At 37.5% G+C, this 18,514-nt stretch overlaps 1 protein-coding gene across 1 annotated transcript; it reads right to left on the bottom strand.

The window, feature by feature from the left end:
• Nucleotides 1–656: 656 nt before the first annotated feature.
• On the bottom strand, nt 657–17,631 carry LOC123659864 (alanine aminotransferase 1). Its single transcript, XM_045595029.1, has 11 exons — nt 17,410–17,631; nt 16,980–17,228; nt 12,546–12,635; nt 12,154–12,248; nt 11,368–11,558; nt 9,743–9,945; nt 8,678–8,806; nt 5,464–5,670; nt 4,722–4,865; nt 2,535–2,649; nt 657–1,110 (listed from the first exon to the last, which is right to left on the bottom strand). Exons 2-11 carry the CDS (start codon nt 17,223–17,225, stop codon nt 962–964), a joined length of 1,569 nt encoding a protein of 522 aa, XP_045450985.1. The 5' UTR covers nt 17,226–17,228; nt 17,410–17,631; the 3' UTR covers nt 657–961.
• Nucleotides 17,632–18,514: the final 883 nt, after the last annotated feature.

Below are 18,514 nucleotides of genomic sequence, written 5' to 3'. Positions count from 1 at the left end.
GTTTTACCAAAAAAAAAAAAAACTTCAATCTCCGTATGCGCGCGGGATATTTATCATTTTAAATATAAATCACAATGTTAGCAGCCATAACAGTAAAAAAAAAAACTATAAAAGACAAAAAATCACAATTAAAATCTCATCATTACAAGAGCATTACCTTCCTTTCTGCAAACGTGATAAAAAATACAATTATGTCTTGATATATATATTTACAATTAATACTTTATACATTGTTAAATGTTTTTTTTTTTAATATTTTGTACATTGTAATGTATGAAAATTGTATGTAGAGTAAATGATACATGCTTCTCAATATAAAGCTCTTATTTATAAAAATAAAATAATATTAAACGTACTACCATTTTCTTTTAAATTGAGATAATTATATTATTTTATAATCTACATTTAGGGTTGCCATATTTGCAATTTTTGCTATCGTGTAGTGTGATGCTTAAAGCTTGTTGGTTATTCTAGGCAATTTTGATTGCGGTTGCTAGTTTTTATAGGAATTTTTTGGAATTGTTTTTTTTTTTTTTTTGAAGTCATACTTCTTTGGCGCGTTAGAAAAAAATTATGAGAGTAATTTTTTACGATGCGCGCGCACACCGGCACAAAAAAACCGACAACCCTGAAGCTAGCTAGCCAATGAAGTATAACTTCTTACGTGCGTACATAACACACCTATATTTTTTGAATTATTAGTTCATATCGAAATATGTGACCACATTTCTTGTATTACCAATTGACTTAAAACAAAACTATAACATTTTTTATATATTTAAAATTTTGATAACATTTTTATTCATCTTCATCAAGTGGCAAATAGGTATGACTATGAACAAACATTACAACCAAATCCCCATCAGTGTAATACCCGGTGACTATAATATAATGACAACCCGATTAGGCTAGTTTCAAATATGTCTAATAAGACGATATATCAGGGCTATAAATTCAATATTTAGGAGTATTGCTTTGAGAATTTCTCGTGGAAAGCCTTGAAAATTTCCAACATTTCTTTCAGTAGAGCGGGCTGGGGCAGAATGGTTGTACGGAAGTGGTAAGTACCGGGGTACTGACCGAAACCCGTACCTGGCACTACGCAGATACCTGGGAACAGATAGACAGTCTATGAGGACTGGGTAAAATTCAGTATTTTTTCAAGACCCTGGTCCTGAAACGATTAGCTGATCCGGCCCCTATCCGTTGTGAATATGGTCATATTTTTTTTATGGGTTAAAATGTCAAAAGTAAAAAAGTCTGACAATAAATTGTTTTTATTATTACTTATTATCTAAAATAATAATCTCAACCAACATCTACAGATTGCACAAGATGTAAGTAATATTGGCTGTGATCTTCTGTAAGGTCGAGGTACTTCCCCAGTCAGGCTGCTCCAGATTCCATGATTGATTGATTGACATGATTCAGATGTGTATTCCCAGATATACTTAACCCCAATAAAACAATACTTAACAAATTCATACTAATATTATAAATGTGAAAGTGACTTCGTTTGTTCCACTGTCACGGCTCGACGGCTTGACCGATCGCCATGAAATTTGACACGTATAAGTAATATAGGGGCCCAAAATAGATATATCAGTATATATCGTCTGAGGCTCAACAGTAACTTTCTAGGCGATATTTCTATAAATGGACAGTCGAAGATCTCAAGATCTAGTAAAGCTAGTCTATAATATAAAAATGAGTCGCTGAATGTGTCGCTAAGCGCAAAACTCGAGAACGGTTGGACCGATTTCGCTAATTCTTTTTTTAAAATATTCCTTGAAGTACGAGGATGGTTCTTACGGAGAGAAAAATTCTAAAAAAAAAAAAATAATAAAATTAAAGAATCGACTGTTAGGCGATACGAAGTTCGCCGGGTCAGCTAGTAAATAATAAATAAACGCCTCACACTCAACGGCCCCCTACGATTAACTCCTGTGTCGTTCAGAAACACACAATACACACGCACAAACTCCCAAACGGCTGTATGCCCAGTACAGATGTATGCCATGTGCGGCGATTATTTATACTTTAGACTCTGTCACAAATAAAAAAGCGACCGTGCTTTAGACCACACGACTGCAGTAAAACTTCCTTAGCAATAGACCTGCACTGTGTCTTAGACATACGAAACTATTCGGCTCTGAAAGTAAGAGAGAAAGAAACTGTGCTCGCACCTCTCTCTTTCTTGCTCCGTTCGCCTCGCCCGATCATACTTTTCGTAACGCTCTTGTCACGTGTTTATCACCTTACTCTTCAAGTCAAGCGTGCGTCAAGAAGTTTTACTTCAATGATATCAAAGCGATTCGCTAGTACATTCTTGATCCGTACAGCCAAAGAACGGAACACTCTACCAGCGTCTGTGTTTCCAGAAAATTATAACCTGGGGATCTTTAAGTCGCGAGCGAATAGGTTACTTCTAGGTAAGCGTGCTCCATCTTAGACCGCATTTTCACTTATCATCAGGTGAAATAGTGGTCAAACGCAAGCCTATCATTGTAGAAAAAAAAAAAATCAAATCTCACCGGTTTCCTCCAGCAGTTGGAAGGCGTAGAACACGTCGGGCGCCTGGCCAGCGGCTTTGGCCGCCTCTATCGCCTTGGGGGGTAGAGTAATGCTCGGAAACGCATACATAGCACCCTGGGGACGAACGATTCAGTGGTTGGCATGAGTGTTGGATTATGGTACACACCGCTTAGACATGATATATTCGATAAAAATATATAAAACACTATTGTTATATATCACTAGGTCGGCAAACAAGCGTACGACTTACCTGATGGTAAGCGATTACCGTAGCTTATAGACGCCTGCGACACCAGAAGCATCGCAAGCGCGTTGCCGACCCAATCCCCAATCCCCCCAGGAGCTCTGGTCACCTTACTCACCAACGGGAACACAATACTGCTTGAAAACAGTATTATTTAGCTGTGATCTCCTGTAAGGTCGAGGTACTACCCCAGTCGGGCTGCTCCATATTTCGAGCAGGAAATTCCTGCTGTGCCCTACCACACACTACTACCCACCTGTCTGATAAACAGTCTGTGTTGTGAAATTAAAACTGTTTTTAAATAAACAATAAAAAAATTGTTAGTATTATGATCTTACGAGCGACAGCATCAATTATCATCACAAAAGAATATAACAAAAAAGAAATTAAGAGTGTATGCTACCTCAAATTGCTTATTTCCCACTCGGCAGGATGTCCATATCTTTCAAACTACTGAATATTTAAGTTTGAAATTTATGTATGGTAAAGTTCAGGACATAAACTATCTTTCATATGTTTCGAAAACACGATTCCATAAAATTTTCTCGATACAAAAAAATCGCAAAGTTACCTCTATTTTTGTATTAAAACCTTAATATCTCAGTAAATATAGAAGTTATCGACTTGAGATTAAGCATGGTAATTGAAATAAGTATGAAGAACATTTTATATGTTGCGTTTTTAAAAAATAACTATTGGTAATGTTTGTGGGGAGAATACATATAATTCGCGCGATGAACAACCAAGCGCTCTCAATTCTCATGTGTTTTTAGTACGGGTGAATTTTGAATTCGAGCTGAGGTAGTGTAGCCCTTTAAATATAAATATCTTCACACGGTCGTCTTTTCCTACGGTATGCAACTTAATGCTTGTTAACAAGTTAACAACGGACTGATACATTTTTTTTTTTTTTTTTGTTAAATATACTTGGATATAATTATATATATAAAATTCTCGTGCCACAATGTTAGTTACCATACTCCTCTGAAACGGCTGGACCGATTTTTATGAAAATTTGGGTGCGTATTGGGTAGGTCTGAGAATCGGCCAACATCTATTTTTCATACCCATATGGGGGGAGGGATTAAGGGGGTTAATAGCATATATGTCAAAACAATGTTTGCGGGGTCAGATATTACATATATAAATACCAGACTCGTGCGGAAATCGAATCCGCAACCCACGGAACAGAAAGCATTTTTTTAGTCAATTTAGATTCAGAAAGATTTGAACTTAAATAGTAGGAGACAATGTGGTTGACTCTTCTAAGTTTGAATGAACAATTAAATTGTAATAATTGTGTTTGCTCGCAAACGAAAAAAACCGACTTCAATTACATCGACGAGTAATACAACGTAGATCGACGAAAAAATAGTCAAGTAACTACGCGTTATCAAAGATTACTCAAAAAGTAGTTATCAGATCTCGATAAAATTTAAATGTGACCACATGATAAACACCAGCTTTCGATTAAATTTAAAATTATCAAAATCGGTACACCCAGTAAAAAGTTATTGCGGATTTTCGAGAGTTTCCCTCGATTTCTCCGGGATCCCATCATCAGATCCTGGTTTCCTTATCATGGTACCAAACTAGGGATATTCCCTTTCTAACAAAAAAAGAATTATCCAAATCGGTACATTCAGTAGAAAGTTATGCGGTATAATACAACGTAGGTCGACGAAAAAAGCGTCAAGTAAAAACGCATTATTAAGCGTCAAGCATAAACGCATTATATTATTAGATATAACTCGAAAAGTAGTTGTTAGATCTCAAATAAATTTAAATGGGACCAAATGACACACACCACCTTTCGAAAATTTGTCGAAATCGCTCCACCCAGTCAAAAGTTCTGAAGTAACATACATAAAAAAAAAGAAAAAAATACAGTTGAATTGAGAACGTCCTCCTTTTTTGGAAGTCGGTTAAAAAGTATAATTACCTGCACAACATTACACTTGAAGCCCTGCATTTGATTGAACGTTTCCACAATCATCTTGGCACGGTCCTTCAACGAACTCAAAACCGCTGTTTTCTCTTTGATCCACAGGTCATAGGACGGTTCACCCTTTGCTGGAGGTTTGGCCTGTTAATAAATACATGAGTACATTAAAACTACATAACCATTATCTAGTTCAGAAAAAGTTTTACTGATTTTCATTTATATTACAAGGTAGATTGAATATTTAATTTGTATATCATTTAAAAAGGTAGTTTCAAAAATGAAAAAATAAAAACTATTTTTGCTTTTCGTCAGAATTGTTGGCAGATTTTTGATGTTAAAAAGCGAATTTCAGTCATGTTTTTTTTTTTGTATATAACTGTATGACGATGGTAAGCGGTTACCATAGTCTATAGACACCTGGAACACCAGAAGCGTCGCAAATGCGATGCCGACCTACCCCCAATCTCACCAGGAGCTCTGGTCACCTCACTCACCAACAGGAACACAGCATTGCTTGGAAGCAGTATTACTTAGCTGTGGTCTTCTGTAAGGTCGAGGTACTACCCCAGTCGGGTTGCTCTATATTTTGAGCAGGAGATTTCCCGTGCCCTAGCTCAGTTAAAACTTTGTAACACAAAATGAGCGTTGAAGCAATTGTTCAAAATAATACTTTTTAGGGACTAGTAGGGCAAGTATATTTTCAAATAGGGCACAAGAACGTAAGCCAGAGCGCACTCACGACGCAGTCGACGGCGGCCTGCCCCAGCACGGTGGGGCACAGCATGGCGGACACGCACTTGTACAGGCTGGCCTGCACGGCGGGCTCCAGCCCCACCAGCTCCACCCAGCCCCCCCGCAGCCCGCACTCGCCCATGTAGCCCTTGCTCACCGACATGAACGACGCCAGCTCCAGCCCGCCGTACTGGGCGCCGAGCTCGCGGAGCACCTGCGCGTGTAGAACAGGCGGCGCGTGTCAAGTACTCGTGGCACGTGACGCGTGTCAAGTACTCATGGCGCGTGACGCGTGTCAAGTACTCATGGCGCGTGACGCGTGTCAAGTACTCATGGCGCGTGACGCGTGTCAAGCTCGCGGGGCGCGTGGCGCGTGTCAAGCTCGCGGGGCGCGTGGCGCGTGTCAAGCTCGCGGGGCGCGTGGCGCGTGTCAAGCTCGCGGGGCGCGTGGCGCGTGTCAAGCTCGCGGGGCGCGTGGCGCGTGTCAAGCTCGCGGGGCGCGTGGCGCGTGTCAAGCTCGCGGGGCGCGTGGCGCGTGTCAAGCTCGCGGGGCGCGTGGCGCGTGTCAAGCTCGCGGGGCGCGTGGCGCGTGTCAAGCTCGCGGGGCGCGTGGCGCGTGTCAAGCTCGCGGGGCGCGTGGCGCGTGTCAAGCTCGCGGGGCGCGTGGCGCGTGTCAAGCTCGCGGGGCGCGTGGCGCGTGTCAAGCTCGCGGGGCGCGTGGCGCGTGTCAAGCTCGCGGGGCGCGTGGCGCGTGTCAAGCTCGCGGGGCGCGTGGCGCGTGTCAAGCTCGCGGGGCGCGTGGCGCGTGTCAAGCTCGCGGGGCGCGTGGCGCGTGTCAAGCTCGCGGGGCGCGTGGCGCGTGTCAAGCTCGCGGGGCGCGTGGCGCGTGTCAAGCTCGCGGGGCGCGTGGCGCGTGTCAAGCTCGCGGGGCGCGTGGCGCGTGTCAAGCTCGCGGGGCGCGTGGCGCGTGTCAAGCTCGCGGGGCGCGTGGCGCGTGTCACGTGGCCTCACACGCGTTAGCTGTGCGCGTGACATCCGGACTGGTGTGCGTGTGCGTGACGAGGCACACGCAAATTACGTCAATATTGATCTTTTTATGAATTCAAAAATTATTAAAAATGTGTATTATTACCCAGTGTTTTGTGTTTTTGAGCATACATTGTTTTGATTTGTGTGTGGCGGTCGTCGCCACACACAAATCAAAACAATGTATGCTCAAAAACACACATACAACGCAAAGCGTAATAATAATTGCTATGAAAAAAATCTAACTTTTTTTAGGTGGTGCCCAGTGAAAGGAAAATATTTACATTATTTTAGAATAAGGATAGAATTTTCATTAAAAATTATTGATAAATAATTACAGTTCTACATAAATATATTTTTGCATTTCGATTTATTCTACTAGACATCAAAAAATTCAAAAACTAAATGTACAGCAAGTAAGAAAAAAAAAAGTTTTTCTGTAAGCTCGGACACGCGGTTGGAGTTTACTCTTAAAGAACTACAACCGTGATACTAAAAAAAAAAAAAAAATATTCTATTAAACGTAATACGCCACACATATAAAAACTTTTTATATCAGAATAAATAAATAATCAAACCTCATTTTATATTTTATAGAAATATTTTTGGTGCTGTGTGGCTACGGCACTAAAGAATTTAGCCACCCCCTCTCTTCCCGTGGGTGTCGTAAGAGGCGACTAAGGGATAACAAGGTTCCACAACCACCTTGGAACTTAAGAAGCCGACCGATGGCGGGATAACCATCCAACTGCTGGCTTTGAAATACACAGGTTGAAGACGGGCAGCAGCGTCTTCGGTGCGACAAAGCCAGTACTGCGGTCACCAACCCGCCTGCCCAGCGTGGTGACTATGGGCAAAACACATGAGTTCACGTTGTTTTTGGCGTAAACCTGTGGAGGCCTATGTCCAGCAGTGGACTGTAAAGGCTGTAATGTATGTATGTAATGTATTTTTGATGGATGTCAAGAATTTTTATTTTAAATTTTTCTATATAATCAGTATTTTAAATTGTATTCATTCTCCTATATATTTAAGAAGTGAAACTTCTATTGGCGCATGAGGATAAAATTTTTACGGATGAAACGGCAACGTTTTAGTCGATGGCGCTGGAACGGAAATCGAGACTTAAAAATTAGTTTGCCAAAGAAGTTTCACTTCTGACATGTGTACTTTGTACGCTCGCACTTTTTTTTCTACGTGAATGTTATTTTTGATATTATTAATAATAATAATAATAACTCTTTATTGTACACCAAGAGTGAGCAAAATTACAAAAATAAAAACAAAAATTATTATTATTTGATAAAAAGTCAGAGATATCGACGATTTTAACATTACTTCGTTCGCTAAAAATTAATCAAAATTAAAAATAATTAAAATAACAAAATATTTTAAAATCGAAAAAGTTAATTTACGATACATTTTCGTATCGGAACAGTAAATGTATTAGACTTTAGGTACAGTAAAACACTGCTCCGTTAGTTGGTCAGGTCAATTTCCTGTTTGACATGATTTTGCTGTCTAATCATTACTTCTTAAGTATTTTTAAAATCGAAAAAGTTAATTTACGATACATTTTCGTATCGGAACAGTAAATGTATTAGACTTTAGGTACAGTAAAACACTGCTCCGTTAGTTGGTCAGGTCAATTTTCTGTTTGACATGATTTTGCTGTCTAATCATTTCTTAAGAACTCCATAAACTATACGCTTCGCTTCAGCCTGTAATACCCCACTACTGGGCATAGGCCTCTTTCCTCATATAGAAGAAGGATCAGAGCTTAACTAAACTATACATCTTTATATATATATTTCTTGTGTGCGTGTGTATGTCAATGAACTCCTCCTAGACGGCTGAATGGATTTTGATGAAATTTTTTGTGTGAGTTCAAGGGGATTCGAGGATGGTTTAGATTCACGATTTGGTCCACTGGAAAATGTTTATTTAACTAATTTTTCATTTATAAGTAGTTGTTAATTTTGGAATGTTTTACATTGGATCCGGTAGACTGCGCTACCATCGCAGCATCAAATATTAAATATTATTCTATTTAAATTTCCGTTTGTCTCGACAGTTGGTGCTGCGATCAAATTGAGAAAAATATTTGAAACTTTGTGTTATGGCAAAACAACGTTTGCGGGTTCAGATAGTCTTGTATATAGTAAGGATCCTATATATTTGGACCCATGAGATACCTTCTTGAAGGAAAAGAACTGGCTGCCCTCAGCGTAGACGTTGTCTTGATACACCTCGTCCGCGAACAGGAACAATCGGTGGGCGTGAGCAAACTTTATTACTGCCTCAATATTATCTCGTGTCAGAACCTGGAAGAAACAAGCATTGTGTTATTATTGACCATGTTTCTGCCTGTAATATCCCACTGCTGGGCCTCTTTCTACATGTTGGAGAAGGATCGGAGCTTAATACACCAAGCTGCTAACGCGGGTTGGTGGATATTTTCCCTAATATGAGTAACGATCACTATCAGGTGTATATGATAACAACCGGGACCGATGGCTTAGCGCTCTCCGAGGCACGGTGGGGAGACCCACAAGGACTAACAACCGGACGGGAAACAATTATTTGTATAAATACAAATATCCACCCCGAGCGGGATTAGAACTTATAATCACCCGTTTTCTTTAATCATCATCATCATCATCATCATTACAGCCTATACAGTCCACTGCTGGACATAGGCCTCCACAAGTTTACGCCAAAAATAACGTGAACTCATGTGTTTTGCCCATAGTCACCACACTGGGCAGGCGGGTTGGTGACCGCAGGGCTGGCTTTGTCGCACCGAAGACGCTGCAGCCCTTCTTCGGCCTGTGTATTTCAAAGCCAGCCGTTTTCTTCAATACTTTACAGAAATTACACCGACATAGTTTTATTCGTAATCAGAAATTTCTTTATTTAAATAGCAAAACAACACTTTTTTTCCTTTTTTTTAAACTGATTTCTTATCTTTTTATTTAATTTTAAGGTGTTTTGCGGGTTTACTTTTCATTTGCAATTATAAATAAATAAAAAACGAGTGTGAATTAGACCACACGACTGAAGTTACACTTCTTTAGTTGTCGCTACAGTAATATACAAAACGTAATATTCCCACTTTCTATCTTCAATAACTTATATCTCCCTTTCAACTTTCGTTCGCCTCACCCGATCACAATTTTCGTAACGCTCTCGTAAAGCATTCACGAGCTTAATCGCCAAGTCAAGCGTGCTTAAGGAAGTTTCACTTCAAAAACACTCACCTGTCCCGTAGGGTTTCCAGGATTAATAACAACCAGAGCTCGGACATTACAATGCTTCTGAGCCTCTTTCAAGGAACGCTCCAGCTCCTCAGTACTGAGTCCCCAGTTCGATTTCTCGTCGAGGTAGTAGCCGATCTGCTCCAGACCGTATTCAGCTAACGATGCCGAGTAGAGTGGGTATTGAGGGATGGGGATCATAACACCTGGAAAATATACAGTTACTTATTATAATTTATCCTTAATTTGGGCTTCATTCAAGTACTAAAACACAGAATGGGGTGATCTTTGTCACTCTTTTATTTGGTCAAATAAATAAACTCTAAAACGAATTTGTTAAAATTCAATGAATACTCAGCCTTCTTTATTAAAATTATCGAAGAATCGTAAACGTAGAAGTTTCGTTCTAGAGGGTCGTTACATGCCGTTTTCTCAGTGGCGTAGCGGGGAGGGGGGGCAAGGGGGCATCATTCCCCAGGCGCTACTCACAAAGGGGTCCAAATAGTCAGCAAAACAAATAAATTACTGAACATAGTACATGGTTTTCGAATGGGTGAGAGGGCGCTAAAAAGGGCCCCGGGAGCGAGTTAAGCTCGCTACGTCACTACATTTTATAGCCTGTACTCTTCCTCGATAAGCAGGCTTTTTAACGTAAGACTAATTTAAATTTATATCGGTAGCTCCAAAGATGAATGAGCCAAAACAAACAACCATATCTGTCTTACTTCTTACGTAAGTAGTAGATCAGAAATAGCCGACCTTCTCCAATCTGTTTAATAGTTTAAAATTAATTTTTGTTTACTTTACGTCTCTGTCTATAACATAATCTAAATCTAGATGCAGAGATCTCAGAGAGAGACATTGTTAGGAGTCCGACAGGGACACACCCAGACCGGAAAGACATATTTGGACAAATACAAATGTGACAGAATATCAATATCCGCTAACCCGCTTTGGAGCAGCTTGGTGGATTAAGTTTCGATCCTTCTGGGGGAAAGGGGGGAAGTGGCCTATGCCCAGCAGTGGGATGTTACAGGCTGAATCGTCATCGTCAATTACGAAATATCACAGAAACTAATATCAGTACAAATATAAACAATATATTTTTGCTCATTCAAAAATTTGTTTTCTAGCGGAAAACGAACTAAGGTTAGGGTACAGCAGGAAATTTCCTGCTCAAAATCTGGAGCAGCCCAACTGGGGTAGTACTTCGACCTTACAGAATATCACAGCAAAATAATACTGTTTTCAAGCAGTGTTGTGTTCCTGTTGGTGAGTAAGGTGACCAGAAAAAAAAAAGAATCATCGAAAGCGGTCCACCCAATATAAAGTTATGTGGTGTAATACAACAACACAACAACATAACATTCATTAACATATAATACAACGACGTTCCACGAAAAAATAGTCAAGTAAACATCCATTATTCGATTACTGAAAAAGTCAGATCTCGATTAAACTTAGGAATTTTTTTGCGATATAGGAAGTGGTCAATCCGCCAACCCGCATTGGAGCAGCGTGGTGGATTAAGCTCTGATCCTTCTCCTACGTGGGGAAAGAGGCCTATGCCCAGTAGTGGGATATTACAGGCTGAAACGATAGGAAGTGGTCTTTCACGAGTCACTCACCAGACTTCTTCCCCCCGATGTCGTTGCAGAGCAACTGCAGGCAGTTCTTGATGGCGGTGGAGGCGCCGGACGACAGGCAGATGTCCTGCCACTGCGCCGGGTGTCCGTCCCGCCGCTCGATGTACTCGGCCGCGTGCCGGCGGATCAGCTCGATACCGTGGGACGCGGAGTACGAGCCCACTGACCCTCCACTGGGGGGGGGGGGACAGTTGGTTCAGTATGTATCGAGTAAGGGCATCATCAATCTTATGGAACAAAAGATTGATATCAGTTATTTATCAAAATCGGTCAAAAATTTTTGAAAAATTCAGACACTTGGACTACTTTTTTAAAGGAAAATGAAAAATCAGTAGTACAGTATGTATTGAGTAATTGCACCATTAATTTGACATTATAGTCTTCAAGAACGCAAGACTGTATTCACTTATTTACCAAAGTCGGACGAAAATTTGAAAGAATCAAGCATTTGGACAAAATTTAGTACCTACTTTTTTTGAAGAAAATTGGAGTTAAGAATAGTTATTTTTAAATTCAGTGTTTTATTCATTTAAGCGCATATTATTGAACATAAAGGCGGTTTGATGTTACGTCACGGACACATGCTAGCACAATTATATTCGTTTTTACCAGTGATGAGTTCAGGATTTAAATTCCTAACATATGACAAACAAGACAGGTTATTTTTTTAGACAGGTTTTTATTTCGCCTAAGAGTGAATAAAGCAATTTTTTTGGGTCAAATGAAACATTTACTTGGTAACATCAAGTTCAAGAAACATCAACATACCCACACGCCCCAAGGATGTCCCTGGCCCTCTGTTTCACGTCAGTTGGGAAGTCGCTTTTGTCGATTATTTCCGGGTACGACACGCACGCTAGCACCTCGAAAGAGAATATAGGTCAGTCTCATTGAGACATTGGGAATACAAATATCGAAGCAGGAATCGAACCAGCAAACCGTCGATGTTTAGGTGAAAATACGCAGAACTACACCAGAGTGGTTATTGTAATTTAGGCAATGGATTTTGTAATACTGGATTCATTGTAAAATCGATGGTTAAGATAATTTAATTACAAAATCTGTAAGTTGTCTTCAGTTCAATTCTTCTTAATGGTTTTATTTTCCTATTATTAGAACATTTATAAGCTGTAATATTGTACAAAAGGGCAACAACTCACTTGTCTGATGAAGGTGATGGGGACCTGGCCCATGGCGTGCGCGTCACCAATGTTAGCTTTGATCACTCTCTTGAATGGCTTTTTAGCACCCTGCAAAAAAAAATTAATACAATAATATTAAACACTTCTAAAAACTGACTTGGTTTTTTTACTGTAAAAATAAATAGAAAATTATGTAAGCTTTATTTATATATTAAAATAACACAAAAGACCTTTCTCATTCGTAAATTTTCGCCTAACCACAATCTCGCCTTCAGAACAACTGAGAAAAATCGAAAACCAATTTACGACTCCACTATGTACTGGAAGGTGATGTCATCCAATCTTTAACGTTCTTTTCCTTGATTACTTCAGTAAATTTCCTTAATTAAGTAGTTTATCTTTCAATTAACAAATTTTAATTTTACTTTTTGTTCGTATAAAAATGGGAGCAAACAAGTTCATACCATCTAATGTTAAATGGTTATTGTTGCCTGTATATTGGCAATGTCCTATAACATTCATACACCGTAGTCTATTATTGACCGTTGGCGCAGTTTGTAGTGCCCTGCCCTGCCTTGCTTTCTGTTCCGCAGGTTGCGGGTTCGATTCCAGCCTGAGTCTGGGTGTACTATACTATAAAAAAAATGGCTGTAACATTCGGCTGTTACCTGTAACAAGCATTTTATTTTACTTTATTTTGGAAACAGCTGCTTAGCTTATGCTTGTTTTATAGGTAACAGCTGACTGTTTTAAAAATGTTTTTTATTAATATAGATAAAAATAATACACATATAAATACAAATATTAAACCCAGACTTAGGTGGGTATCGAAGCTACAACCCCCAGAGCAGAAAGCACTACAAACTGCATTAACGAGCTAGTCAATTAAAGTTACAAGTGCGTTATAAGTACATTGCTGGTCTCCTAAACTTTACAGAAAAGCTGTACTTGATATTTGAAAAATCTACGTATTTTTATGTTTTATTTTTTAATATATAGACTAGCGATTGACTGCGATCTTACCGGATGGTAAATGAAAATGCAGCCTTAGATGGTGCGCGCTTGCCTAGAAGATGCCTATTCACTCTTGATTTGAAGATAGACAAGTTATAACGTATTATTATTAACATATTATTTAAAATTGATTTTTTTGAGTAAGAAGTAAATGAGTAGTTTAATTTGATCACCAATAATTACAATATTTCTATGTCTCTCATCAATTATCTAATCCTATCACATGTTATTCAATTACAAGATATCAGAAGATGATGCAATAATTGGTTGTGCATCAGTTTAGAAAATTGTCTGTCATTACACAATTGTAATAGTACAATCAAATGCAATATACAGTGGCGAAACATACAATTGAAGCCTGAATTTGAATATTCACTTAATTTATAGCAGTTCTTGAGTTTTTACACATTTTGCATTTATTAATATTTATATAATAAATATTGTGCTGTAAAAGTGCACTAATTTTTTGATTTTTGATGTATATAGCCAGTGGCGTTCAAGAATAACCAGAAACGGTGTTAAGTCCTCCTGTGGTCACGGTTACCGTAAATTATCGTAATTACCGTGAATCATCGGGCATGATAAAATACGATAAAGTTGTTTAATTATAATGATTCAAATGCTTCTTAAAAACCATTTATTCATTACGAGAATCGCAATGAAAAAAAAAATTCCATCACTATTCTAATTAAGTGTATGAAAGTAGCCTTGAATTTCATAGATGCTAACAGATAACAATACTCGTAAACAAACAATGATAAATATTTTTAACAGACTTCAAAAAAGGTGGAGGTTTCTCAATTCGACCATTTATATATATTTATGTATATATATATATATATATATATATATATATATATATATATATATATATATATATATTGTGTTCGAGGATAACTTCGTCGTTTATGAACTGTTTTGATGACTTTTTTTTTGGAAAGGAGATAAGTAAACCAGATAAATTTACGTAAATCCTAGTATAGCTCATACATTTTTCAGTTTTTAAATGTAAAGATACGGTAGAACATATATTTATTACATACTAGCGGACCCAGTAGACGTTGTCCTACCGCAAATACAGCTACCAAATTTGATTGCTTATATACCGACAGCAGCGCCACCTACTGGGCCTAATTGAGATAAAAACTACCCTATCTCCCAATTTGAACCAATTTACAGATGCTTACAAAATTTGATAAAAATTGGTTCAGTAGTTTCGGCGTTTATAGCCCACATACATTGTGACACGAAATTTTTATATACTCGTATATATAGAGCATAACATATATATATATATATATATATATAAGAGTACATACAATTGTATTGACAATTTAAAATTGAAAGATGACAAACATCTCAAATAATTGATAAAACTTCCATCAACATGACGTAACAAACATTCATTACATCCTTATCAGGTTTATTGTTACCCAACAACTTGAAGTGAGTACTTACTATCTACTATGATTACTACTACATCATATGTTGATTTGAAAAATCTTACTATATAATTCGTGGTATATACGTATGTATGTATGTGTTAAAGTAAATGTAAGAAAAGAAACTGATTTTATAATAAACTAGATGTGTTAATCTTCACATGTAGTAGATTGGTGTCAGTCAGTCAGTCAGTTCAGCCTATCGCAGTCCACTACTCATACTGGACATAGGCCTCTCCAAGTTCTCCCCAGACATCCCGGTTTTCCACACTCCTCATCCAGCCTACACATTAAACTATAAATTTTTTATAGAATAACTCCACTTTTCGACAAGATTGAGATGAAACCCTTTTTTTTATTTTTTTTATGTCACTAGGTCGGCAAACAAGCGTACGGCTCACCTGATGGTAAGCGATTACCGTAGCTTATAGACACCTGCAACACCAGAAGCATCGCAAGCGCGTTGCCGACCCAATCCCCAAACCCCCCAGGAGCTCTGGTCTTACTCACCAACATACCTATAATATATTTAAAAAAAACGAGTGTGCTTTATACCACACAACCGACGTAAAACTACAGAAATATAGCTCTCTCTTTCTATCTTCACTAACTTCCATCTCCCTCTCAACTTCCGTTCGCTTCGCCTGATCACACTACCAGCTTAGTCCCCAAGTCATGCTTGCGTAAAGACGTTTTACTTCAAAAAGACGAAAATATTTGTCTGTTACAATCATAACAAGCTCTATACGTAACATGACGTTTTTATTTAAAGCATCTTACTCTCTTGACACACACTGAACACATATTATGTTGATTCAGCCTGTATCATCTCACTGCGGGGCATAAGCCTATTTCTCCATGTAGGAGCAGAATTGAAGCTTAATCCACCATGCTGCTTCACTGCTAGCTGGTGGATAAATATTATGTAAACAAACAAAACCAATTTTTTACCTAACTTTTAAAAAAGATGAAAGCTTTGTAATTAGGCTTACACTGCCGCCACCTTTGCTTTGAAATGTTTTCAATGATACAATATAGTGATACAAACATTCCATAAGTCTGTTTCACCATTTACTTATAAAGCTATCTGAGCTATAACAGTATCCAACATATAAAAATTTATAACATATTTTCCTATTCACCCTTAAACTTCATTTTATTTTTAATTTGATGTTTTACCTTTAAGATAATGAGGATTACGAAGTTATTGTTTATTAGTTGAATTTTATATCCTACTGATAATGCTTATCAGTCTCTTATGTGTTAGATAAACTATCAACAACTGTGAGACTACCCTTAACAGGTAAATCATTGTTTTTCATTATAGAAACAAAGTGAAACACCACTATTACTATAAAAACAGTTTTAGCTTTTTGTAATTTTCCTAAGTCTATTTCTATAAATCTATTATTGGATATAGCATCAGACTGTATTAACATATGTGGCAGCTGATATTGTACTACACAGCACAAATATATCATCATTAGGTATTCTCAAGGTGTGAATATTGAATTAGACCTGTGCCATGTATAAGTTAATCTTTGTTCATAATAAGTGTATCAGCTTAGTATCATTGTACCACACAGTGTTGAGATATGATAGTTATCTATGAGCAGTGTTGTTAAAATTATCTTCTTAATATTAATAATATTAAATTTGTGTAGTTTTAGCTATTACAGCTTGTATTGAATAATGTTGCATCAGTGATACCTATATTTTCGTTCTCTTTAAGTTTATAAATTCATTTACCAGTTTATGACAACTTTATAATAGGAAAGTGTAAATTAATTGACTACACAAATTAACATCTCTAGTTTATTGTAAATATAAATATCCTATGACCTTGTGTTTAATGGTCCATTGCGCAGGATGTGTCGCTAACATATTGCTAAACTTTTTTTTTTCCTTTCAGCTATAACCTTAATGTGTACTTTGACTATTTCACTTCACTAATTAAATAAAATTTTGTATCATGAAATAAAATCGTAATTCTTACCTTTTCTAATTCCTTTTCGATTTCAGCCGCGCGAATAACCAGCGGTCCTCGCACGGCATATTCGAGTTTTAAAATGTTAGGGTTCATATTTTCTATCGTGATTGCCTTAGATGCCATAGTTCGTATATTTCCGAATGTGCTCCGCGACAACAATATCACCTGTTCTACCGGTACCGTTGACTTTCCAACACTGGACAAAATTCGACTGGCGGCGGCGCGGCTTATCATGATCCTCATTGATGACATTTTCTGCAATCAGTTACACTACTCGAAATACGTCACTATATCAATCGCGTAGCGAAAAATACTCCTTAAGGATTTTTTATTCACCAGTCATTATTATAATAAGATTCAATTTTATAAAACGGTAGGAAAATACGAAATAGTTTTATTGTGAGAGCAGGATAACAGGACACTGGTCGTTGCCTACCTCAAAGGACGTCACTCGTTATACAATATTACGTTTTGCGTTTAATCGATAGGATTTGTCAAAAAAGGGTTCGTTTCGTTCAAGAATTATTTAGCAGCTTCTTCACTAAGACACCACTTGCACTAAATAACAGATGCTAATATTGACCTCTATAAAGGTTATCTAATAATTATATCAGTAAAGCTGCAATTACGTAAATAAAATCAGTAAGTGACATTAAGATTTACAATTTTGGGACACAGTCAGTGTAGCTTCATATATTATTTCTACGCTTTGTAGATCATGCGTGTTACATAAAATGTTTATTAACGTTGATTTATGTACTAATCTCTATTGTCTACAGTAAAGTAAATACTGAAGATTGTGACTTATATTTATTTTGAAATTCTGTGACGTCTGACAATTGTCATGGCAACATTTTCTATTTTATGACTACTTATTTGGGTTCAATAAATAAATATCAAATATCTAAGCGTGTATCGAAAATTTATCTACATTAGAAAAATAAAGATTTAGATAAGCAACTTTATCTCACAATAAACATTTTATGGAACTATGGAGTTTTATGACAACCCCAAACGTATAACCTTAGTCCTAAACGTATTTAAAAGTTTATAAGGTTAATAAAAGTAACCTATAGGCAGTGTATAATGTCTGTTATTATTTATTTTTGTTATCCTTCTTCACCATTCAAAAGTTTTAGTTGGAATTTTTTCCTGTAATAAGTGGCGGGAACTTACCAAATTCAAATAAAATAATTCACATGCCACTCACAGATAATTTTACATTACTAATTTTATTGTTTTACTGTGTTAAACTTTACGTAGTTTAGTGAACTTAGTGAATATTGCTGATAAGATTAGTAAAAGCTGATAAGATTAGTAATAAATCTTTTTGCCAAGCAATATTCAACTAAGAAGTCCAGTAAGCTAATTAATTCTTAATAAAATATATAATAATAAAAAAATTTGTTTGGTAATTAGAAAATATCTCAAATTGCGATTATAAGGAGGAAAATCACAGTTGTATTGAGATGATGCATTTTTTTTTTGTTTAATAGAATACCCCTTTTTATCAGACTTCAAAAAGGAAAAGGTTCTCAATT

This window comes from Melitaea cinxia, chromosome 14, assembly GCF_905220565.1.
Source record: "Melitaea cinxia chromosome 14, ilMelCinx1.1, whole genome shotgun sequence".
Classification (NCBI taxonomy): Eukaryota; Metazoa; Arthropoda; class Insecta; order Lepidoptera; family Nymphalidae; genus Melitaea; species Melitaea cinxia.
This window is presented reverse-complemented; position numbering and strand designations above follow the sequence as displayed.